Source organism: Melozone crissalis, unplaced genomic scaffold (genome assembly GCF_028551555.1).
Source record: "Melozone crissalis strain CALT ecotype California unplaced genomic scaffold, PUWL_Pcris_2 ptg000008l_1, whole genome shotgun sequence".
Lineage (NCBI taxonomy): Eukaryota > Metazoa > Chordata > Aves > Passeriformes > Passerellidae > Melozone > Melozone crissalis.
The window spans coordinates 18,716,155-18,742,157 of NW_026535786.1; the positions used below are offsets into that span (position 1 = coordinate 18,716,155).

The 26,003-nt window shown below is 42.8% G+C and overlaps 2 protein-coding genes across 2 annotated transcripts in view; one reads left to right on the forward strand and one right to left on the reverse strand.

The window, feature by feature from the left end:
• SLC35A5 (solute carrier family 35 member A5) overlaps window positions 1–26,003 on the reverse strand; it is a 167,118-nt gene that overhangs the window by 4,819 nt on the left and 136,296 nt on the right. The window lies entirely within an intron of this gene.
• Window positions 5,221–21,794, forward strand: LOC128933245 (cell surface glycoprotein CD200 receptor 1-B-like). Its single transcript, XM_054270175.1, has 6 exons — window positions 5,221–5,329; window positions 5,581–5,895; window positions 11,996–12,250; window positions 13,019–13,118; window positions 21,109–21,197; window positions 21,733–21,794. Exons 1-6 carry the CDS (start codon window positions 5,221–5,223, stop codon window positions 21,792–21,794), a joined length of 930 nt encoding a protein of 309 aa, XP_054126150.1.

Below are 26,003 nucleotides of genomic sequence, written 5' to 3' on the forward strand. Positions count from 1 at the left end.
TATTATATTATATTATATTATATTATATTATATTATATTATATTATATTATACGATATACTAAAACTATACTAAAGAAAGAGAAAGGAGACATCAGAAGGCTAGACAAGAATGGTAATAAAAACCCATGAGAGACTCAGGGAGTCCAACACAGCTGGCTGTGATTGGTCATTAAGAAAACACAACTCACACAGAAGCAATGGAAGAATCACCTACCACATTCCAAAGCAGCAAAACACAAGGAGAAGCAATCAGATAACTACTTACATTTTTCTCTGAGGCTTCTCAACTTCCCAGGAGAGGAAATCCTGGTGAAGAGATTTTTCAGAAAATATCACAGTGACACTGAAAGTTAAATGTTTTGGGGTTTTTGACTGTTAAGTGAAAAGAAAAAGAACTTTTCAAGGTGAGTGCTGTTGCTTGCTTTGAGCAGGAGATGGAGAAGAGAGCACAGCTATAACACGGGTCTGACAAAAACCCTTGTGGCAGCAGACACAGCAGCAGCAGCATGAAGCCAATCTTTGCAAAACTCTGCTTTCTCGGGGTCTGAATCACTAATAACTGCTAGGAGCTTGCTCTGAAATGTCCAGGAAGGCAGCTAAAACTAGAATTTGTTATGGGGGGTGCAGGGGGAGGCTAAGTCACTCTCCCGGAGATGTGATGTACGTCCAGAGCCAGAAACAACATAAAGGAAACAGGATGCCACGGTGACTGTGAGCTATGAGTTCAACTAAAACAGGGTCTCAGAACACAGAAGCCTTCTGAGCTGAAACCGAAGCAATCTAACAGCAAAGAACCCTTGAAACCAGTTCCAGGGCTGTGCTGGAGGTGGTTAGAGAGCCACCAGGTCCAGCAGCACAGCTGCTTGGATCCACTGCCTGGGACACAGCAGTGGTCTTCTTGAAACAATACTGCCATGCTGTCTGGCTCCAGTTTGAGTGTCGGACTGAGAGTTTGGGCTTTGAAAACCAAAACCTCCCAGCAGTCCTCCCCCTGCTAAATCACGCAGACTACCTTTCCACTGTCCACAGTCATGCAGTAAGTTTCTGTGATGTGGACAGACTGTAATCCAGAGACTCAAATCCCAAAAGGCTAATTAAAGAAATACCAACATGATTTTCCAGCTATCACTTTGAATATCAGATATGAGGGAGAATCTTTATCAAAAAGCCCCAGACCCAAAACCGTTAGGCCTTTCCCCAAAATAACCAGACTAGCTTGCTCCCATACTGAAAGGAATTCTTCCCATTTATCAGGAGTTTTCCTGCCTTAGTTTCTAAAATGACCCTAACATTCTCCAGGTGCCTGGGTCTGTTGCTCCCAATTAAACCCCCAGTGATTAGGACCCTAAAATCTTCTGAGTTTCATGACTTGGACCATTATTTCATGCTGCCTCTGCCAGGTAGTTCTGAACTACCTTACCCACAGACTGTATGGTTGAAACTATGGTATGTCTCACATCACAGGGATCTACATGTGATCTTTGCACCTTGGACCTGCCTTGAATCATGAGTAATGGTTGTTGCACTTCACTGCTAAACCACACGGTGCTGGAGCAGAAGCTGTGTTGAGGATTTTTTTTCAAGAGATTTTGCTTTTACTATGTTAAGCATACTTAAAGTGGTTAACTAAAAATATCCTTCCCCTAATTCAATGATAAAATTCTTATGTGATTATTGAAAATCTTATGTTATTTGAAATAGGTGTTTGCTTGAAATACACAGAGTTGTTAGGCTGAAAACTGAGCTTTTTCTGAACTATGCAAATATGTTGTGTAAATTGAAGATGAATTGTAGTGAAATGTGGAGATAATAATCTGAATATTCAAAGTAGTTATGATTGGTAAGCCTAGGAGCTTAAATATTACTTTCATATTAATAGCAAGAGTGGCCAGCCCATAGATTGGGTGCTGGTGTGTGTCCAGAGCAGGGCAGCAAAGCTGGTGAAGGCCCTGGAGAATAAGTCATGTGAGGCTGAGGAAGCTGGGGTTGTTTAGCCTGGAGAAGAAAACACTTGGGGGTGACCTTATCACTCTCTTTAAGTATGTGAAAGGAGGTTGTAGCCAGGTGGGGTTTGGCCTTTTCTCCTGGGCAACAAGCCACAGGACAAGAGGCTATAGCCTCAAGCTGTGCCAGGGGAGGTTCAGGTTGGACATCACGAAGAATTTCTTCACAGAAAGGGTGATTAGACATTGAATTGGACTGTCCAGGGAGGTGGTGGAGTTACTGTCCCTGGAGGTGTTGAAGAAACCACTGGACATGAAGAAACCTCTGGCAGTCAGTGCCATGGTGTAGCTGACACGGTGGTGATCAGTCACAGGTTGGACTCGATGATATTGGGGGTCTTTTCCAACTTAATTTGTTCCATGATTCTGTGCTATGAACTATAACAGCCATATTACAACAAGGACTATGAGGCTGACCCAAATCCCCACTGACACTGATGTGGGAGGATGTGAAGATGATGATGTAGCTATTGGAATATGAATCCTAATATTACCAGTTATATTGTGCCTGGGCCAGTCTGACCCTCGCTGCTGGGCCAAAGGCAGCAACTGTGGTGTATCACCCCAGAGATACCTTGGCTTGCTGGAGATTACAGCAGGGCACTGAACAAGTCCAGGCTTGTCAGGAACTCGCTTACCTCAGGATGAAAGCTTCAGGCGATGGTGAAGAGATAAAGGAGAGGATTCTGCTGGAGGGTTTAATGTCCAGAGGTTTATTCCAAGGTTACAGAGGTCTGAACGTGGGCAACTGCTCCAACAGAACACCGGCCGCATGGTCTGATCACCTTTTTAAGCTCAGGGACAGGGGAAGGGGAGGGAACAGGTGAGCCACCCAACCAGGTGAGGGGGGCAGGGTCTCAGGGGGGGATGACACCTAGACAGGCCAATGACCCCTGGGCATAGGGGCATCTTTTGAACCTGACCAAACACACAAGCCTTGCTGGAATGTTAAGCCGGATTGACAGGACTCACTCAGCATGGGGGTAAGGGGGAAGGGAGAGAGGTGTAGGCACACCTGGGGATGTGACCTGGAAGTCTAAAATGGGACATTACAGCACACCGCAACAGTAGCAACCACTTGGTAATGGAATGGAGAGCCAGTAAAGAGTGAGAAGATCCCAGACCCTAATGTGGCTTTGGGTCTAGACTGTCATGTGAGGGATAGGGAATCAAATTGTAAGGGTATAATTGCTCAGGAGTGTCTTTGTGCCTGAACCCTCTTTTGAGGTCGCTAGCTTGAACTGCCAGATGTCATAATTGATCTGTGCCAATAATCCTGCCAAGTGTAGACAAGAGCCTTGTGTTAAAAATTTTGTTAACAGCAAGATCCAAGCGAAACATGAAAAATCACACTGGTCAGGTTTTGTTCATGTTCTGCTGTAGACTTTGTCATTCCACAGTAACACTGGGGATGATGGGCTGGAAGGCTGCTGGGAAGAAAGCAAATACAAATACCACTTTCTCTCTGCTCACCAATTCTCATCAGAGAAAGGCTCATGCTAGGAAGAAGAATCAGCTCTTTGTAGCTGCACTGTGGGACTCTCAGGAGTAGAGGAAGAACAGTGGCTCTGGCTTCAGGATCACTGGCAGGAATGCTGGGGAGCTCACAGCAAGCTGAACAGTGCAAGAAAGCATTCTCATCCACAAAAGCAAGAGCTACTTTGAAAGTTGTCAGGAAGAGCATTTGCACCATTGTCCTCACTATTGCTGCAGTCACAGGAACTACAGGTATTGGTGGTACTTTGGCACCACCTCTCTGTTAAGGGCAGGGGAGGAAAAGGCAGAGTATCAGAATGATATGTACTCAACTCTGCTTTGGGAAAGAAAAGCCTGGTTGAAGGGATCTTTACAAATTGCTGAAGGGACTTTTTGATGGAAAAACCAATAATCTGGAAATCAAAACGTTTCTAGCTGCAAATAGATTTTTTCACTTGTCAACCAATAATGTGCTGAACTTGGGCTTTTCAATGCTTTGTTGAAAACTGATAATGATTTTCTTGGATTATAATATTTTTCATTATAATTAACAAATTTATTACAAACATAATTGATGTGAGGTTTTATGATCAGTATGATCACCCTGTCAAGCTCTACGCTTAGGTATTAGTGACTTGTGCTGACAAGTGAGGTATTATGAGATTTTATGACACAAGATTCAGAATGAAAGTTTCAGTAAGACTTAGAAGAGCAAATTCCAAAAATATGGGATCTGAGAATGCATCTATAATCTTTTTCCCTCCTTGATCTACATTATTTATGCAAATTCCTGGTTCTTTTTCTAGTTTGCTTTTGTTAGCACAGGTGGAAAAGGTCACAAAGTGATCTTGAGTCTCTTGAGGATCTCTGCACCTAGCAGCAAACAGGAATGGGTTTTCTCTCCAGTGGAATGCCCTGGACTCCTCAACTACTTAATCTGTCACCACTATAATCAAGGAAATTGGTTACTAGAAGCTATGGAGCATCAGGGCAGAAATTGTCACCTGTGCTTGACTACATTAAAAGGACAGCCTATGTCCAGAACAAAAGTGGGGTGGATGTTTTCAAACTTTGATTCTGCTGTACGGGGCAATGATGTTGAGGGAAAAGGAAACCTGAGAGATTTTCTCCTCATACACAGCTTTCAGGTGTCACTAAAACCATTACTCGGCCAAAGCAAAGAGCAACTCATTTTCCACCACTGACAGAGAACTGAGAGATCAGTGGTTTACTGTCCCAAAGTTTAATGGCTGCCAACTAAAAGAGGAAATAAGTGATAAAGAGAGGTTTGTTTGTACTACAGGTGTGGGTATTATTCCTATAAACCAAATAATTGAGAAGTTTCATTCACAAACATTGTGAAATCTAGGGATTGCTGGCTTTTAACTTCAGCAGAAGCCAGAGGACACAAAAGTCCCATTCCCTCAGCTACTCTTCACACTGGATTACAACCTGCTCTCAGACCCTTTTTTCTCTCAGTCTCACAAGTGCCTTACAAAAGAGGCTGCCTGTGTACGTGTAGGCAACACTAATGCACATATAAGAAAACCCTGAGCCATGAGGCAAAATTCTTCCCTCCCACACAAAGCTCCACCAGTGTTATGTGCACCTGTGTAATGCCTGAAAGGTGTAGACAAGGCCAAATCCCACTGTATGGGATTTCACATGAATGCAGAAGTAAAAGTTGTTTGTTTTGTTGGCAGCAACAGTTCGAGAGAAAAGCCACTGTCGTGTGGCCGGATGCAAGAGTCACATTCCTGTATTTCAGGCCCCGTGAGCAACCAGCTGGAGGATTTGCTCACTCAAGCACAGCCTTTGGATGCGGAACCGCTGAAGACAATGGGCAGGAGTAGGGTCCTGCTCCAGTATCCAGTCTTATCCACTAAGATGATCCTCAGTGGGAAATTTGTATTGCAGGGGTTGACTGTGACAGGCCACTGGATCCATGATCCACAGCTGTAGGAAGAGATGACAGACAACGTGCAGATGAGCACAGCCATGGCCTCACGCTTGTTTGTAGCAGTGCAGACATTTCCCTGTGAAGTCCAGACCACAACTCCTGGGCTCCCTCTCACACATTCTCTTTTTTTCCCCCCTCAGGGAACAACTCCTCAGCGTTAGTGATGACTGTAGGTAAGAGCCCAGTTCTCACCTGCTCTTTCAACGGAAATATAGCTCTGCTTATATGGACAATAGCCCCCAAGGCTGGAGGCCTGTGCACCTTGGTACACAGGGCTGATAAGAACGAGACACACAGAACAACCTGCAGTGACAACATAAACTTGATATTCAGAGAAGATCTGCCTCCTGCCCTTGAGATACGGCAAGTGGGACTAGCCCAGGAGGGAAATTACAGCTGTGAAGCAGCAACAACAGAAGGGAATTTCCACACAAGGTACCACCTGACCATGCTGGGTAAGGAATGTGCAGAAGTGGAGCTGGTTTTTTTTAGACTAATGAAGGTAGGGTTAGATTAGATATTAGGAACATATTTGGTATTATGAGGATAGTGCCCCTGGAACACTGATTGTGCAGAGAAGCTGTCGACATCCCAGTGTTAAAGGCCAGGTTGGGTGGGACTTGAAGCAACCCAGTCTTGTGGAAGGTGTCCCTTTGCATGGCAAGGTGGTTGGAACTAGAGCATCTTGAAGATCCCTTCCAACCTAAGCCATTCTGTGATTCTTGCTGGGATAAACGCATGTATTTCATTGGGTGTATCTCTGTGTCTCCTTTCTCCTTATTTCCCAGATCTCTTCTCCCTTCTGCTGCTCCTGTGGAGAGGTTAGTTCAAGAATGGCTTAAAGAAAAAGGCCATGAAACATACAATTGAGAGAAAAGTAAGAGGTAAAAGTAAAAGCAGTTTCTAACAGCTCTCAGCCTTCTGATTTGTGTAAACAATTAGACTCTCTCAGGCATCATTCTATAAACAATGGAGTTCTCAGCTTGTCTTCCCATGGCAAGCAGAACACCGTCCTTGGGAAGGCCTGTTATCCTGGGAACAGATGCAGAGGTTTTGGGAACACTAGTTTCTGTTGTAGTTTCGGGTTTCTGTTTTGGTTTCTGCTTATGATAAACAATTGTAGGTATTCTAAAACAAAAGGTGTGGTTACAGTTTTCTCTGTTAGCCTATCATGGAGTTGGATTACAGAATATTCATGAAGTTCGTTAGTATTGTTATATAAGGTGATTGATTGATCAATAAAGTTGAGTTTCGATGCATAACTATGGTCGATTCTCCCTTCATCTCCAACAAATGGTCGACCCCGGACGTGATAGTCGAATTCGGACGTGCCGAATTACGAGGAGCGCTCTTGGGGATAACGGAATACCACGGGAGGTGAGGAAGGTGTCCAGGTTCCGAGGTGCAGCAGCGGAACGGCAATAAGCACGATAAAAAAACGGACGGAGTCTGCCGACGGAGCGGACGGAGTCTGTCGATTCGTGCCGGCCCTAGGCGACCGTAAAAGACGGGTCCTAGCTTGGTACGTGTGGCCGAGGTCGGGAGGTGCTGCAAAGAGCGCTCAATTTTATTTAGAGATGGACCGACAAGCCGCATATGATCTTTTTATAACTTTTCTGCAAAAGAGGCAGATTAAGGGAATTGATTTACAGAAAGAGTTACCAGGGCTCTTAGCATACGGTGTAGAGAGGGGAATCTTTGTTAATCCTCATACTATCCATGAATTATCTGAGTGGGGTAAATTTGGTGATTTATTGTGGCAGGCTACTTTGGATGATGATAAAACTGCCAGGAGGTTGGGTAAATTATGGCGGGTCATTAACACTGAGCTCTTACAATTTCAAGCTGAAAAAAGGGCTGCCCGCCAGGCTACTGCCGCTCATGATCGTAATGCAGAATACGATCGAGATAGGGAGTTTGATAAGGACTCCCGCACTCCTCTCGGCCCTGCATCGAGGACGGTTTTATTACCAGCCTCGCCGCCTCCTTCTGCGAGCCAAGCTGCGAGCCAGGTTTCGGGCCAGGCTCCGGTGAGTCACGCTTTGCAGAGCGCTGTATTATCTGTTTCGCCGCCTCCTTTAACAAGTCAGCCTCCCCCAATAAGTCAAGCTTCGCAAAACGCTTTATTACCCTTAACGAGCCAAGCTCAGCAGGCTGCTCAGCAGGGTGCTTTATTGCCCGCGTTGCCGCAGGCTACACAGAGCGCCTCTGCCTCTCCTGTGTCTGCTATATCACAGCAGCCGGGGCCACAAATGCATACTCCGTTCCCAAAAAGCAATCAGTCGGTCCCTGGGTCGGAAAACGACTTGGCGGTGACGATTGCTCGGGATAGAAGAGATGCATGGGCAGCCTTGGCCAAAGATGCCATGGACAAGGGAGACCGGGAGTTAATGAGCATGGCTAACGAGTTGGCTTGTCCAGTTGTCTTTACCCCCCAGGCGGGGGGGGGCCTTCAGGCGACGATCAGTGCTCTTGACTGGAAAATGTTATCTCAGTTACGAGCGACTGTCAGCCAGTTTGGTTTTAAAAGCGAGCCAGCTAGGCAAATGCTAGACTATATTTTTGACACTAGCATTCTCCTTGTTAATGATTGCCGTGGTATAGTAAAATTAATTTTTACCCAACATCAACAATTGTTATTTAATGCCCACTGGCAAGGACTCGTAAATGAGTGCGTAGCTGTTCAAAGACAGCCAGGTGACCCTTTGCATGGTGTCACTGTAAATGAACTTATGGGTCTGGGACCTTTTCTTCGAACTGAGGCACAAGCTTTAATTGGCCAAGAGAAGTGCCGGGAAGCAATGAGGTTAGTCAGACTCGCAATAGATAGAGTAAAGGAACCAGGAGGCATACCTGTATATATGGGAATTAAGCAAGGTAGAGACGAATCATTTGGTGCTTTCATAGATAGAGTTGCTGCCGCGATTGAGAGAGCAGGTGTCGCAGAATTTATGCGCGGGGCTCTTCTCAAACAGTGTTCAATTCAAAATTGTAATTCGGCTACTAGAAATGTACTTAATACCTTAGGTGCAAATTGGACTATAGAGGAGGCATTAGAACGGATGGCCCTTATACCAAACGGACAACAGGCTCTTGTAGTAGATGCCATAAAACAGTTAGGAGTAGGTTTACAAGAACAGGCAAAATCCGCTCAGAATCAGGTGTTGGCCGCTCTTGCACCCCTTCAAACATCGGCTGCACTTACAGCATCAAATAAAGAGGACCACTTGCGCCGGGAATGCCAAGCACCTTCAGAAGCCATTGCTGCATCATCGGTGCTCTTTCCTGCCCCTAACCCGACACCACAGGGAGCCACCGCGGGCGAAGCTGAACGGCCGCGAAGGGAGTAACCCGCAGCGCAAAGCAGAGATGAATTAGCAGAAGGATTCAACAGGACTTTGGACTTATAGTTACGGTAAAGGGATTTTCCATATGGTTTACGGATTAACGGAAATGTGTGAATTCGGTGATTTATGGTAGAATTGCGGTGCTGTGCTACTCCAAACTCGGCATGGGCGCACCGGAGGCAGCGGCGGGAAGATCAAAAGCCGCCGCCGCAGGAGCCGCCGCGCGGGAGCGGCTGCGCCGCCCCGAGAGCGGAGCCGCCGCCGCAGAAACCAAGCCGCGCCGCGCCGGAAGTGAACAAAGAGCGCAGCGCGGGGGGGGAGTTTTCGCCCGCTCCGACACGAGCGCCGCAGGACCGGAGCACTTTTTCAAGCGGGAGCGTTTCTCCCTCCGCCCTGCAGCCGACAAAAGCTACAGTTTAAGACTTAACAGTCGTAATAATTGTGAACTTTTGTCAGCAAAAGAAAAGATTCCTATTGCAATTGAAAGACCAGCGAAACTAAACAAACAACACCAAGGACTATTGCTGTCAGGATGTTCTTCACCTAAGTTGGGAAGATCTTTTGTTCTCCCTAGCACACGCTGTGAAACAAAAGCCCAGCACAGACTGTAAAACAGAAATCAGCGTAAATGGATGCAAGAGTCAGATTTCGGCCGGTTTGACTCGGCATTAGTTATGCTGTCTTGGAAACACCTGTATTACCAGAGACTTTGAACATCAGAAGTCTGGATGGCTGGGTTGATGAAACGTCAGACTCTGGGGCTGTGTTTTGAAAACGTTGAAGATGTTAAGATGTGTTAGAATGATTGTATGAGATGTAATGACTGTGTTTTTGTATTCTTTAAGCTTTGTTTAAATGTGATAGAGGTAAAAGCAAGCACTGAATTCAAAAGAATTTTTTCGCAGGTATACCTTGAATAAACTTCTGTTTAAGTGTATTTAAGTATAAAAATGCTATAGCAAATACGTGAAGAAAAGTTATTTTAGCTTAATATTTTAGAATCAGGCCTGTAAGTAAGTTATAGTAAATGCTATATATTATTTCTATAGTAAGTTTTATCTGTTATTAAGTAGTTTGAGTTAAGTTATCTATCAAGTGCCATTAAATGTTAAATACTGTTAAGGTTTAGTTTTGTTAATTATCTCCTGTTAAGTAAGTGATAGATTCTGTTAAGTTTGAATTAAGTGCCGTTAAAAGTTAAATATTATTAAAGTTAAAATTGTTAAGTTTATTTTTGGTCAAGTTCGAGGTCTGCTAAAGCTTAAATTATATATAGATTTAAGTTGTGTGGGATTTGAAGCCAGTTAAGTTCTGTTGAAATTGGTTTCTGTTTAGTTTGAGTGTTATTAAGTCTGGGTAAAGCTAGATTCTGTTTGGATTATATTGGGTTGAGGTGTGTAGAATTTAAAGTCAGGTAAATTTTGTTATAGATAAATTTGAATTAGATTTAAGTGATTTTACATGTTTTGCAAATAAGTCTGCTATAATTAGTCTTGTTAGGCTTCACAGAGGATGAATGAGTAACTGAAATTAATTTTATTTTAATAATTCTGTTTAGTATATTTATTTTAGGCATAATTTCCTCAAAGCAGCTAATTCTGTAAATTACTTTCATATATTCTAAAGTTCTTAGAGCATTAATTTATTGCTGCTTTCTAAGTTTATATCTTCCAGAACACTTTTTTAAAAAAAGGTTAGATCTTGTTATTTAGGCAAGTTATCATTATTCCACCCTAACATATCTGTGCTAATGCAGCTAAGTCATAAGACAAGCAGGGAAAGGCACAGCTTACATAACTTAGACTGTAGTCAAATAGGAGATCCGTTGTTCTGGAGTAAATGTAAACAAGTGATGGTTTCAGCTCTCCTACCATGGGGTGCTGCAAGCAAAGCAATGACTTTAGCAAAACAAATAGGGTGTTGGACTAAGGGTGAATTAAATAAGACATCACAGATATTAGATATGCTAACTGCAGATGTACAAAGTGTTAATCATGCTGTTTTACAAAATAGAGCTGCTATAGATTTTTTACTGCTAGCACAAGGCCATGGTTGTGAAGAGTTTGAAGGGATGTGTTGCATGAACTTATCTGATCATTCTGTATCTATTCATGCTAAGTTAAAAGAGCTACGACTAGGGCTTAACAGCCTTAAGGAAGAAGAAGGATTGGGAATTGATGAATGGCTTAAGAGTTTAGGATTGGGACCATGGTTAAGAAATCATGTAATATATGCTATAGGGATATTAGGTGTACTTCTATTGCTTTTATTTATCTTGCCTTGCTTCTGCAGCTGTATCCAAAATATGATCAGTAGAACTATTGAGAAGACCTGGCAAACTAACCTCTTTTCTCTCGAAGAAAAAAAACGGGGGAGATGTGGAGAGGTTAGTTCAAGAATGGCTTAAAGAAAAAGGCCATGAAACATACAATTGAGAGAAAAGTAAGAGGTAAAAGTAAAAGCAGTTTCTAACAGCTCTCAGCCTTCTGATTTGTGTAAACAATTAGACTCTCTCAGGCATCATTCTATAAACAATGGAGTTCTCAGCTTGTCTTCCCATGGCAAGCAGAACACCGTCCTTGGGAAGGCCTGTTATCCTGGGAACAGATGCAGAGGTTTTGGGAACACTAGTTTCTGTTGTAGTTTCGGGTTTCTGTTTTGGTTTCTGCTTATGATAAACAATTGTAGGTATTCTAAAACAAAAGGTGTGGTTACAGTTTTCTCTGTTAGCCTATCATGGAGTTGGATTACAGAATATTCATGAAGTTCGTTAGTATTGTTATATAAGGTGATTGATTGATCAATAAAGTTGAGTTTCGATGCATAACTATGGTCGATTCTCCCTTCATTCTCCAACATGCTCCCTTTTTCCACTGTCCAGTTAGAAATGACAGGTGTGAAGGAATTTCCCATGTACACACAGAGGATATGAATGGTTGTGATGAGGCTCAACTGGATGGGGAAGAGTTGGGCAGAAGGGAAAAGAGAGCTGTTCTTCATCATCTCGTGTGTTTTGGGCCCATGTTGGGGGATGGGATGGGATGGGATGGGATGGGATGGGATGGGATGGGATGGGACGACAGCCCCAGCCTCATTCTCCTCTTCTCACTGGGTTCAGTTCAGGTTCGTTTTGGGCGGAGGACAAGAGCAGCCCAGCCCGGCTGTGCCAAACTAACTGCATGCCTGTCCCCTTGCTGGTGCTTTGCAGCCCCCCCGAGGCTGAGCCTGTCCTGTGACGAGCAGGGCAGCCCCGTGTGCGAGGCAGCGGCGGGGAAGCCACCGGCTCAGCTCTCCTGGGCCCCAGAGGGCAGCTCCACTGCAGAGGAGAAGTGCCACGACAACGGGACAGTGACTGTTCTCAGCAAGTTCACAGCATGTAGCACCAGTGTCAGCAGTGTGATCACCTGCATGGTGTCCCACCCAGCTGGGAACTGGAGCCAGTCCATAGCCTGCTGTCCCTCAGGTGAGCTTCCATTTGTGCTTTCAGTGTTCAGAGCCCTGTTCAGCCCTCTGTTCATGTACCAAGCAAACATGAGTGGCACTGGCAGGATTGCAGCAGGAAATGTGGCAGCTGAGTTTCCAGTAAGAAATTTGCTGGGAGAGGGAAGGATAAACACAGGTACTGTCAGAACTATAAAACCCTTTGTGAAGTTGTAGGAAAGATGGATGCAGTGGATTTGCCATCCACCTCCAGGGATGAATGGAAAGGTGGGATTAATTCAGAAGGTCATGACACACAAATGTGTCAATGGTACGATCACCCAGATCAATGTATTGTAATCCAGTGGTGCCATTACATGTTGCTAATTGTTTGGTTACACATAGGTTGTGACAGGAAGCTGAAATCCAGTTTACAGCTCTCAAAGCTGGCTGGTAGGTGAAGGCTTTAGAGTCTGAAGCTTAAGATGTGACTGGGAAGTTGTGTGCAGCCATATGTAATTGACTGAAATACTCATACGGAAGAGAATGAGAGCTGAGATTTGCTTGGATGCACATGCAAAGCCTGCAGCAGTGCTGGGGCAGGAGTGGCCTTACAGTGAAAGACAAGCTTCCTCCATCAAGGACTTGGGGGCATCCCAGTTGTGTGTCTGGCACTGTATTCGAGCTGTCTTAGGTCATGCTCTGAAGTACAGCACACAGAGAGTATTGTCCAGGAGATGCCATCCTGGCAGAGGCACAAGGGAAGCAGGGTCTGTGAGATGTACCTAAAAGAGCATCTGTTTCTCCTTAGAGAAGACTGGATTCTTTCTTCCCTGTGTCATCAGCCTTATCGGCCTTATGAGTCTCCTGTTCTTGCTGGCTGCTTTTGAGCTTTACATCTTCTTTAATAGGTATGTATGGGACACAATACACATAAACCCCTTTGGCCAGTCCAGAGGAGCTTAGAAGGACTTCTGGTACTAATTAATGGCATGCACAGTCACTCCAGTCTGTCCCAAACCCATCAGTCCTGCACATGTTCATGGAGTTTTGTCTGAGGACTGAGGCAGACATGGAGGGAGGGAGGGAAGTCCACACCTGGCTCTTCCTGCTGCCATAAATCATTCAGAAGAAAAAGTACAAAGGGAATAGTTAGGGGGTTTTCACCTGATGGAGGGATCTGAATAAACATTGCCAGGCAATGAAGATTACAGAAGCAGCAAAATACCCATCTGAGCTCAGAGCCAGTCTTTTGGCCTCCTTTTTGCTAGGCAAAGCAAGCCAGGGAAGGCAGGGTCAATATAGAAAGGCAGGAAATATTGCATGAGAGCTGAACAGGTCTGCTGCTGTTGTAACTGCTGGGGATTTCTGGCAGCTTGGCCGATTAGTCTGTCTAAGCTGGCCTCTGGCACAAGGTGCACTTGCTGCCTCGAATTCCTCTGCAAACACCAGAGGCAGAACTAACTGCTGTCTTTGAGTCACAATTTAGCTCCACTCTGTGCCAGGGCTCTTGGCATCTCTCCTTTGGGTGCTGGCTGGAGCATGGCCAGCTCTGGTCATGCTCATGTGAGACCACAGACACGAAGCCTTATGGTATTGGGTTTCTCTAACAAATAAAAGGGAGGAATTCTGTTTTTACACTCCTAGAAACCAAAACTGCATTCCAACAACAGCCTTGTCCTCACATTTATGGTATTGGTGCCTTGTTTCCTAGGACAATGTCAAACTGGTGCAAACCAAGGCAACTTCCACCTGCAGAGGTGTCTGGGCTTGAGCAAAGATGAAAGAAAGTGCTGTTATATGTCAGTGATGCAGCCTGCAGCAAGAACTCAGCAAGAACCAGAGCTCTCAGAAGAAGGAAGCAAACATCTACAGTGCAGCCAGTGTAATTGTGCAGAAGCACAGCTTGCAAGCTGGATCCTCCCCAACCCTGTCAGCTCTGTCTTCCATCCTCTCTCTAGTGCAACTACAGGTGCTGTTACCATGCATGCAAGAATCAATCTTTCTGTATAAGGTCAAATCTAACATATATGCAATTGGAAATTAACTCATGTTGTATTAAATTAAGTAATTCCATTTCAGGTACCTTTTATTCTAGTATTTAAGTAGCATGTCTTCTAGAAAAAAAAATCCAGAAAAATGTTTGTGTGTAGTGTGGAGGAATGACTACATGACAGAGGTCATGTAGATATTTTCTTGTTAGCTGACTCAGAGCTGGAAAAGTACCGAACCCAGCTAATCTAGTTCCTACACCTGCAAAGACATTGTAGCCTTGAAACATGGCTGTATTGTGATAACAAGATGCAGTAATTAGGAAAGAGATATGAGAAAAGAGAGATGTAACTCCTAAGGTATGAGGAAGAGCTGATATTGTAGTATAACCAATAGACTGCTTAATTTACAGAATATGCATGAGCTTATTACTTATTGTGCATAAATGTCTGATGCTCTTATTAATAAATGAAGCTTGCTAATTCTCCATTGAGCATCCCAAGTTTCCCCTGTGTCATAACAGTGTAGTAATTGAGCAGCAGCTTTCCCAAGATGACCACACAGGACTAAAGATAAACTTGAACAGCTCTCATTTTTGCAATAAAAATTTTGAAGTGTTCCACTACCAGCTACAAAAACAAAAACAACAAAAAAAACCACAAACAAACAAAAAAAAGAGAGAGAATCTTTTTGAGCTTGAGCAGTTATTTCTGTGCTACATGAAGCACAGAAATTATTCCAATCCTGAGATGTAAGGCTCACTCTAATTTATCCCTTTGCATAATCCAGAGAGCTGCAGCCCACAGAACACAGGTCTTGAATGTTAATTTATTTAAACACATCGTACTGGTCCTGTCACAAAGGAACCCTTGAGTTTAATTGTTCATCTGATGACATACTGCCATTGCTAAGCCTCTGAACCATGGAAGAATACTTGTTTAAGGCTGAGTTAGTTTGCATGACAAGTGCAAGGAGGAGGAGAAGGCAGAGACCAGAGAAGTCTAAGCTGGAACACGACCTAGATCTTTGTTGTTCCTTCACTGCTTCTACCCAGGCCTGACCGCATCTCTCAAGCTTTGTGAGCCTCATCTCACATCTGAATCAGCTACTGAAGGAGTCAGGGCCAAACTCCTCATCTAAACATCGAAGATCAAAAAATCCTACTTTTCAGCCTCAGCACAGTAACGTATGCAACAGTTATCCAGCTTAATACCTCAGAGGAAATGCTGTATCACTTCACTCCCTCCCCTGTGCAGCTTTTCTACCACTGCCCTGCTGCCTCTCACCCTTTCCTGGTGCAGCCAATACACTGCTGTAATCCCTGCCTGAGGAGGTTTTTGCAGGACACCAGCAGGATGCAGACGGTGATTCTGCTAGCTCAGCACCATGTTATTGCTCCTTTCACATTTACAGACCCAGCTCCATTCTGTCCATCTGTTAACACATGGAGCTGTTTGGTCACAGCACAGTCTGCATTCTGCAGAGCTGACACACAATGCGAATGCACCCAGAGATAAGAGCTAGAAGAATAAACAATTCAGAAGCTAAAAACAATACTGCTAATTCTTTATGGTAACCTAACTACCTGGAGGCCAGCAAGCAGAAAACCACAGGGACTTTAGCAGGTATTTGTAGCTTTCCTGGTTCTGAGTTCTCATCAGCTGCCTGCCCACAATTCGTGCTGAGCTCCATCTCCTCTGTGCAGCAGCTGAGAGCTCTGAGCAGCTGCCCCTGCACAGCTCGGTGCTCAGAGCTTCTCTGATGGCAGGCTCGCCCTGGGGCTGGGCCGTCCGCAGAGCCGCAGCTCTCACGGCTCTCACGGGCTGTGTTACGCACAAAGGGACCACACAGAGAGGGTCAGCTCCCTTCCCTCTCTTCACAGGCTCCAGGGCACGTCACAGTTCCAGAGATACCAACAAGAGATGTGACCTAGGTCAGCCACAGCCATCAGTGTCCGTGGTATTCAGGACATGTTCTTTGTGAGCTCCACTTACTGGGTTTCTTCAGCTTTTCTCCAGACTGGCCAGGTCTCCAGCCCGAAGGAAAAATAGCTGATAGCTTTTGTTACAGTTTCCATTCAAATAGGTCAGGGTCTCTCCTCCATGAGGGTAAAAGAGATCAGATTCATATATCAGAGTCCACAGGGTTCTGTAACAAGCCTTACCCCTACTCCTTGTTCTATTTACTCTCAAAGCCGTCCCAAATCCTTCTGCAGGAGAGAGCATACAACAACCTGAGCATTCTGGAGTCAGAGTTTCAGCACAGGCTTCAGGGCAACTCCCAGAGCAGACAAGAGCATCTCTCCTTCCTCTCACTGAACACTGCCCTTCTTGCTGGTGTGTTCAGTACATGATGATGACAAATTTGGTTGGCATGTACTAGATTGAGTTTATAGACATGACTGCTGTTCAGCTGTTAATCAGCACGCAGCACACCCTGGGAGAAATTTGGCGTCATGGCATTTGTCTTCCCAAGCCGCTGTTATGCCTGATGGATCCCTGTTTTCCTGGAGATGGCTCAACAGCTGTCTGTTGATAGAAGGTAGTGAGTGAATTCCTTGTTTTGCTTTTCTACACATGCAATGTTGTTTTACTATTAAACTGTTTTCTTCTCAACCCACAAATTTTCTCATTTTTACCCTTCAAATTCTCTGTTCAATCCCACCTGGGGAAGTAGTTAATAAGCAAGTAGCTGTCGGAGGGCTTAGTTGCTGGCCAGGCTTAAATCACAACAGCAGAAAAAAATTGCATGCATTTTTTTGTGGTACTTGTCTTTTGTTGGTGTTGGTGTTGTTGTTGTTGGTTTTTTTTCACATATACCAGTATTAAACTATTGTCTTCCTCAAAAAAAGCCGAAACAAAATAAAACGTAAAAAAACCCACAAACCCCAAACAAAAAACTATCCAAAACCCCTAATACCAACCAAAGGAAATAGATTCTGACAAATTCAGGTTGTTGGCAAGCGTGATGCCCCTTGCTATTTCATCCATGACCCCATGGATTGACCTGTTTGGGAGGAAGGAGCTGTCAGAGCTAGAGGTCAGGGAAATGCACACCAATTTCTTCTTAGCATTGTGGTCCCCACTGCTGTTGGACACTTGCATTAGAACCAGGCTGCTAATCAGCAGCTCAATGGAAAAATAAAAAATAGTCACTGCAGGAGCTACAGTATAATGATATTGGCCTGTGTTCTCCAAGAATTGGAAGTCTTCCAGAAGGACAGGGCCAGTCAGGGGGTTGACTTCAGATTTCCTTGTCACAAGGTCACACTGCAAACTCACAGCAGAGAAAGTATCACAATGACCTTTCTTCATCCACTCTTGGAAGAAATGGGAAAAAGGAATGAATGTCATAGGGGTTTGTTTTTGGGACAACAAGTGGCAGGAAGCAGCTTAGGAAAATGTTCATCTTTTGTTAGGAAAACAAGAAGCCCCAAATCTAGAGGTTTCCAGCTACATATCCATGTGTGCCAGTTGCTCTTATGTGACTTTTTGGCCTGATGTAAACTGATGATTTCTCTGCGTTTGGGCACTCATAATGAGATTTTCCTCAAAAAAAAAAAAAAAAAAGGTAGACAAAAGATTCATTTTAATAAAATCTCATAACTGAAACTGCTCAGAGCAATGTGCATCAAACTGTGCTTTTTACTGATATGTAAAGTTGAGGACAGGAGGTTGTTCTGGAGCAGACTGCAGATTCAAGTGGCTGCTAGGGGCCCCTGCCCAGTGAGACACAGGCTGAGTCACATGCCTTCAACAAGGCATACCAGATTTGGGAATCATTCAGAAAAACAAAAGCATTTTCTGGACAAAACAAGGTGCACATTTTAAGTGAGAGAAATTGTGCACTCCAGGAAATTAATATTTCTGTGAGGGCCTGTTGGTGTTTCATGCGTGCCCCTGCAGCACTCTCACTAGTGATAACATGGGCTTCAGCAGTGACTGTGTAACCAAGGTAGGGACTGACCTGCTCTGGGCAGCAGGGAGAGCAGGCAATGTTGTATGCCTTCTCCTAAAGACTTTTGGCATGATCTTCTACAGCCTTCCTTCCTATGGACAAGCTGGAAAAGTAAGGGCAAATAAGTGCACAGTGACACTGATGTACAGCTGCAGAGCTGGAAATATACCCTTATGATTAATGTTGAATTTATGAATGCCTCAATTTACTTCAACCAAAAATGCCTTAGAATTAAGTATTCAGATTCAACATTTAGAAAGACCTCTGAATTTTCCCTGAAGTCACCCAAAAATAAAAAAATGCAAAAAAAGCCCCCCCCCCCAAAACCCCAAAATCCCACAGTTAATCAAGTGCTCTTTTGGCTTAGTTTAAACTTTCTGTCTGCCCTTAAAGATAAGTGTTGTTATTTGCCTGATTCATAAGATAGAGATTAAAGAATAGATAGCATATTTAGAACTGTTACCTTGGTTTTACATGTAACAAACCCATGAGAAAGAACATTGGCAAGTCTATGTAGTCTCATGCACCAAGATATGAATAACCAGATTAAAAAATATCTGGAGGCTTACCAATAAATGTATTCCCATGCAAATGTAAGAGAAATAGAATTTTCAGTCCACTTTTGAAGCAGAGAAAAGGTTGGAGGTGAAAAGAACATAATTTCTCGCCCACATTCACCCAGCTGCTTAATTGTTCTGTATGTCAACTCATGATGCAGCAGCAAAATATTGTACTCATGTAGCACTTGGCATTATGCTGGTGAATGTAGTCCTGGGTGAATTACTTTCTATGGTACAATCATTCCTAATAATGCTCAGATGAAGTGTACAGCCTAAGACTTGGGACAAATGAAGTAGTCATGTAAATATAGAATCTTGGAATTTATTTTAATTGGATCTTTGCTTTTGTTTCTTCTTCAAACCTAGCCTTTACCTCACCCTTATTTGCAGAAATAAAAGAAACATATTGTAGTAGCCCTGGTGAGTGAGCTTCTGTAGGAAAACAAATATAGCACAATGGAAGCCACACAACTGATTTGAATCAGTTGAGCTTTGCATGCACTGTGAGGACACACCTCATTAACAAGTGTACTTGTTCTGAACATTTCATTCAACTTTGAGCCCAAGCAACTTGGAAATGGCCAGGAGCCATCACTAGTCTGGGTCAAAATTTCCAAGTGCCACAGAGAAGTTGCTCTGGTCGTTCCCTGCTAGGGCCTGTCATGCTGAGATTGCAGTAGTAACATCATTGCTGCAGATGGGGGTATCCAGCCAGATCATGAGAGAAAAGAAAGCAGTAGCATCTCTTTTAGAAGCTCCTTTCTACAAACCCAGCTACAGGTTTCTCTTCTCTCAATGACAGCAAGGCTCAGCATCACATCCTGGAACCCACAGGATCACAAACAGACTTTGGAGCTTTGCCCATTTGCAGATAATCCATTCTTGAACTCTCTTGGGGGAGGAAGGAGAGCACACCTCAGGCCAGGAGAAGACACTACTCCAAGTTCCAGCGCGGTGTCAGTGTCAAGCAAGTGAAAGGCTATCACCAGATCTTCTAATAAAGCTGTTTCCCCTGCAGTTTCTTTTCTCCTATATTTGCCTCAGCTGCAGGTCATTCCTGTGCAGGCCCAGCCACAGATGGTCAAAATAACAATGTCCCTTGTTAATTCTTTCTGCATAGTCTTTCCCTGTGGTTTGTGTACACTGCCACATTCTGACTAATTACTGACTGTAAAATAATGCACGTGTGCTATGCAATGTTTGGGCCTTTTCTTACTGCTTCTAACTGCCTAATTTTCAAATCTTTAATAATGTGCATTTAACATATAACTTTCTTTGCTATTTTTTCCTATCATCGTCTTGATGTAGTATGTAGTATGTTCACACTAATGGTGCAAAGTGAACAAAGAGTAGGTGGAGCTTCTTGTGAGAAAACAAGCCATTGCTTCTAACTTTCCATTACCAAAAGAGAGATCAGTAAGTTTCAAATCTTCCCCTGCCACAGATTGCTTATTTGCAAGGGAGAAAATCTGTGACCACAGGTTCTTTTAAGTTTTACTTAATGTATCTGTCCATCAGGGTATTATGAGAAATCCACCCCCATATTTTCAGTGTGTCAGCTCTCCAGAGAGCTCTGTTCTATTTATCCTACGTTAGCAATACCTTGCTGGGTAAGCACCTCTTAATCTTCAGCATGTTTACTCTCACAATAGCACTTCTAATATGCATAGGATTATAGTTAGAAAACTACATTCAATTACCTGCTCAATAGAAAACAGGAAGTCTGAAATCTGAAACAAGGCTGAGCTTAGGTTAGGCTACAGAGTGTGGCATCTTGATCCAGGGACCCTTTTCTTTCATGCAGTGGGCTTAATGGAAGTCATAGAAGTGGCTTCAGGACCTTTTGCTTAGTGAAATGTATCACTTTGGAAAGGGATTAGATTAAAAAGGAGAGCCTAAAAAGCTTTATTTCAGAAATTCCAGAAAAGAATGTCCTGAAGCATGAGCAGGAGAAAAACCCTTTTAGTCTGGTAAAATTATAGCATGTTGTTTTCACAAACAGGCTTTAGGCAAGCCTGTGAAGAATCATGAGTGAGTGCTTGTAGATAGGATGGGAACAATCAACTCTTAAGATTGTGCAAGAGTTCCCGCTATAAAAGTCTCAGTTTATCATATTATCAAATGTTATGAGTCTGGGCTGGAATTTACTGTGGTAAATATCTGCCTCAGCCTGATATTTTTTCGTTTACTTTTTCATTTAGATTAACATTTTTCTCACACTAGAAAGTGTGGATAATATTTCATCTGAAAACCTGAAGCAGTGACATATCTGAGATTTGGTGGTAAATGTTTTGTAGTATTTGTCTTTCTATTAGCGCTGAGTTCTCATAAAGGCCTGGCCAGAATTAATCAGGGGATAAAGACTTCATAACTGTACAATTCTTATATGCAGTGCACTATTCACTGAATCTTTCTTCCCAAAGAAGACAGTCCTGTATGTTCCTTTCTTCCCAAAGGAACATCCAGAGAATGAAAGCACAGGTATAGTCCAGTGCTGCTATAAGATTTTATACTCAGATATGTGAGTGTAGACCCAGATCCTAGGAGTCTTGGGAAAAGCAATTATATAATTTTGAAACAGAAAGATTACTAGAGACAGGAAGATATCTGTATAAATTGAAATTCAAGCCAATCCTAAGCTTTTAGGTAGGAGCAAAATAAAAACAAAGGGCTAGGCCTGCCATTTCCAAAAAGGGAAATGGAGAATGACTGACACAGCCTTTGGTGAGTACCAGGGCAGAGAACAAGACTCATTGCATTTCCCAAGTCAGGGGGATTTAGGATTGCTAGATTTGTCATGAGCCTCTAGGGTTCAGAGGAAAACTCCCATGGGAATATCTCAAGAAGAAATCTATAGCCATGACCATCAAACCAAATCCCAAATAGTCATGAAGAGCAGGAAGGAAACTGAGGAAGAGTGACAAGCAAGTGTCACTCTTGTCACAACATTTAGTCCATATGCCCCATGCAGAATGAGCTTGCTTTAGGAACTTGCTTTTGAATTTTTTCCTTGTAGATCACATAAGCCTGAAAGAGAAGTCTGTGTACCAGAAAGATGAAAAAGATGAAGAGCTGTGAAAAAACAAAGTCTAACTTTACCTGCCCTGTGTGGGTCAGTAGCTGTCCTGAGAGCATGTAGCACTGAGATCCTTGGCTTCCACTTTACAGAGGTATTCCATGTAGAGACACTTTTCTCAAAAAATGGGTCAAAACCAGCAGAGCCAGTGGTTGAAGCAGAAAGTCATGAGCCAGCTTTTCTTTCTGTTTTTTGCCTCTAGCTGTGTCAACACCATGACCAGTTGCAACTACTTCTAGCTGGCCCCTTCTAGCCATTGATGAGAAGGAGCAATGCACAGTTTCGTTACTGGAATTACATGTGTCCAAAGTCCATGTGAAAACCTTAATTTCAGTAAGTATTTTGTATCTCACTCACTCTCTGGGAGGCCTCAAATCTGCCAATGAGTGTGCACCTCCAGAAGGGAGACATTACAAGGATACTTTTCTACAGAAAAATTCTATGGCTGTTCTTGCTTCTGGGATATAAATGAATTGAATTGTTCTTTGGAAACATGCAGATGCTGTGGATAGGTTTATTTCCATTTTATTTTGTCCTGTATCACTGAGCCAAATGAAGTTGCAACCAGCATTGGGAATTTTCACAGAAGCCATAATATGTCTGCATTGGATAAAAAACCTCTTTGTTTTGTTTTTCTTTTTGCATGCCTTGACATACCAAGCTCTCTTCTTATGACCAGAAGAATGACCACATTGATGACTACATACAGCAAGAGACAGAGATAAACCTGTTGTGGTCTGATTTTGGAGGTTTTGACATTCCCTGTGCCCCAGACATTTCTTATGCTTTTCCGCCTCACAACCACTCTGTCGTCAGCAGTACATCTGAAGAGCACAGGCAAAAGTAAGATTTCCACCTAATACAATTGGTAGGTTGACTGTTAGCTAAAAGAAGCTTCTGCACAGACCCATCTGTGTTTTATTAATCATTTGAGAAATTATAAACATACTAAGAGGCACCAGCTAGGCATGCAGGCTTTTATGTGTGCCTGTGTTGGCACTAGAGTTTCTAAGCAATGTAAACTGTTTTTTAAAAAGTGGATTTTTGAAAGTTTATTGAAAAAAAGACAGTGTGGTGTGTAAATCAGACATCAGAGCAAAGAGAACATTTTCCTTTTGCACTGAGAAGTAGCACAGTAAGTACTTCACAAAACTAGATTGGGGTTGCTATTAGTTTTTTGTGGTAATGCAACTGCGTGACTGAAAGCCACAAAGAATCCTGTAGCAGAAAGCTACACTGCCCTGAATATATTTTTAATTAACATGAAGATCAAGTCTGCAGTGAAAGCGGTCTTGCTGCAGCAAAAAGGTGCTTGATTATTATAAATGGGAATGCTGGTCATGTATCTAAGCAACTAACTCTCTACCATTGAGATAAGTCATATGATTGTTTTAGTATTTTAGAGATGGGGAGCAAAGAATGCAAACCTAGGATATCCTGTCAGGCCTGCCAATAACTGGCAGAAGTGGCAGGAGCAAATTACAATAATAGAGGGTTCTTTCCAGCACAGCTTCTCACGTAGGCAAGTATTCAATGAACAAATAGGCCTGACAAGTGCTCCAAGCTCCCCCAGGCTGTGTGATTTTGGTTCTGATGATGCTGAATTTTCCAGAGATAGACAGTATGCACTAGAAGAGGCATGTGGAAGAGGATTGGTACTAGTTGCCAAGCTTGAGGAGAATGTGCCAAGTGTCCATGGCCTCTGCTCCATTCCTTAGGTTCTCTTGAAGTATCTGGGAGGCCTTCAGTTTCAGGACACTGGCTCAGAACTCCACTCTTGCTAATGCCTGAGTACCAGTTCACTGCAAAATCATCAACACCATAAACATAAGAAACCACATATTGTTACCATTTTGTAGAAGGACTGGAGAGACGCTGTGTAATTTTCACATTTTCAGTCCTAAAGAAAGAATACGTTTTTTCCACGAGCTCAGAATAAGAAAACTCTCTCTGATATGAAACACAGACAAGAAGAAACTCCTACCCCATTTGAGCTTTGCTGTAGGATTTATCAGCCACAAATCAGCCCCATAACTGAGGCAAGGCAAAGAAGGTACAGGAAGCCCAGCTCTGCAAAATGACACAGGGTGGAAGCTGCCCAGCTTCAAGGACCTAATAATCCACCAGAACAATGGGGTTGTCATGGCACAGAAGTGAAGAGAGAGCCATGACTCTGGTTGTTGAAGATGTACTGCACAACAGGAATCTGGCACAAGCCAGCTGTATGGAAGACCTGTGTGAGACAGACAAGATCAAGCCTGAATATGAAGTGCAAAAGCTGCTTGTGCCTTGTATGAGAGGAGCACAAGTGCAATGGGCAAATCAGACTATTCTTTGGAACTGCTCTTCCAGAGATAAACATGCTCCAGGATAATTGGATGATATGACAGAAAAGGCTGACTAGAGATCTAAGTTCTCTGGAATTTAACTGTCTTCAGCCTTGAAATCTCATTCAGACACGTAATTCTAACAGCCAATGGAAACTTTTGTCCTAATCATATCAGTGATTTAGATACTTTTTTTCCCCTTTAGAAATAAAAAGAACTGCTGAAGAACTAATGCCAGCCACCATCCTTTATTGCATTATCAGTGAAGATTTTAGCTACCATTAAAAGGGTTTTTATAGTGCCCAGCTTGGCAGAACAGCCATAAGGCTATGAGGTATCTATCAAGGTCTGCAGACACCCATATATCTCCTTCATCTGGATTTCTCTCAGTAATGAGACTGCAAACACAGTAACACTACTGCAGTCAGATTTAGCTCCTGTTTACAACAGAATAAAAGGTCAGAATTTCAACTACACGAGTATCTGCTGTAAAAGGGAGCTAATAACAAATTTCAGTTTGTTTTTTTAAAGTACAAATTACTATTTGTAGGATCGTAAAATGGGCTGTGTGTCACTCATAGCTACCACTGAGCAGGACATCCTTGGTTCAGAGGGCTGCATTTAAAGTGCACATAGTGCTAGGGCTTCATATAGACTTTGTCAGCATCCAGACTTTTATTCACAATCAAACTTGGATTTGGCTTCAGTTGGATTATTCTTTGGATAATAATCAGCCTGGAGAGACCCCTACTTATCTCTGTGCAAAAGAATTTAAAAATCTACAAGCTCTAGCCTGACAAACAGTGCAAAAGATCTGGCTGGGATGATCTCAGAGATTTGGAACTTTCTGGTGTTAAATCATCAGGATAAGATTGCAAATGCTCACAATGCACCTGGTGGAACAATACAAAAATGATGGTGCCTGCCTAATCTTCTCTTACTGCTGTCTTTCAATAGCAGGCTTGTTGGCCCTTGCTTATTTTTGCTGCAGCTGGTATTTCAACTCATGCATATGAACTTTTTCCTATTAAATGATTTGCTTAATATCTTTACATCAGAAGTTTATCTTACATTGAGTCAAGTAAAGTTTATTCATTTCGTGTGTTGCCTGATAATGTCATCTAAACACAACATGTTAAGAGACAGGGCAAGCACAAACAACCCTCTAAACCAGTGAGTCTCAGCCCATTACACCAGGAAAAATATTGAATTATCAAACTCCTTCCTATATATACCTTATCACAATAAAAACTGTTCCTGTGTTCTGGCCCATTTATTGAGAGGCAACTACAAATTCAATGTTTGATTTGAAAACAATGATTTAAATTACAGCTATCAAGTACATCAGAGACAATGTTCCCCTGATTCAGTTCTGCTTGTTTCAGATCTTATGCCATAGGGTTGAAGCATGAATTCTTACAATGCTTAAATTCTTAAGTCTTTAGACTTAATGTGAAAAGAATTCTCATTAATTTCTATTTTGTCACTTTTCTTATTCTCAAATATACAGAAGAATAAACTTACTTAAAAAAGATGAATCTTCACAGGAGTCTAAATAGAAGTGATTGTCAGTATGGATTGAAAAAATCTAATTAAAATTTTCAATTTAAATACTTTAAGACAAACCTGCATATAATGATGACCAATTATTATGCCATATCTATTCAAGCAATTACATTAGGTAAAAATCATATGGTGGTAAATTCTTTCTCCTAAAGTTCACGAAAAGTAGACCTTCAAAAATATTTTATCACCACATAACCTTCACCATATTCTACTCCTGTGAGCAAATAAAATTTTGGGCTCTGGGCTGAATAAAGTATTTTATTTCAAATTCATTTTAATGTATATTTGAAACATTACAGCATCATCTGGAATGACCAC

Bases quoted from the DNA above. Each gene is read 5' to 3' on its own strand.
- LOC128933245 (XM_054270175.1), top strand. From the start codon at position 5,221: ATGCAAGAGTCACATTCCTGTATTTCAGGCCCCGTGAGCAACCAGCTG. The intron at 5,330-5,580 runs GTAGGGTCCTGC...TTCCCCCCTCAG, and splicing joins GCTGAAGACAATGGGCAGGA to GGAACAACTCCTCAGCGTTA. The intron at 12,251-13,018 runs GTGAGCTTCCAT...GTTTCTCCTTAG, and splicing joins CATAGCCTGCTGTCCCTCAG to AGAAGACTGGATTCTTTCTT.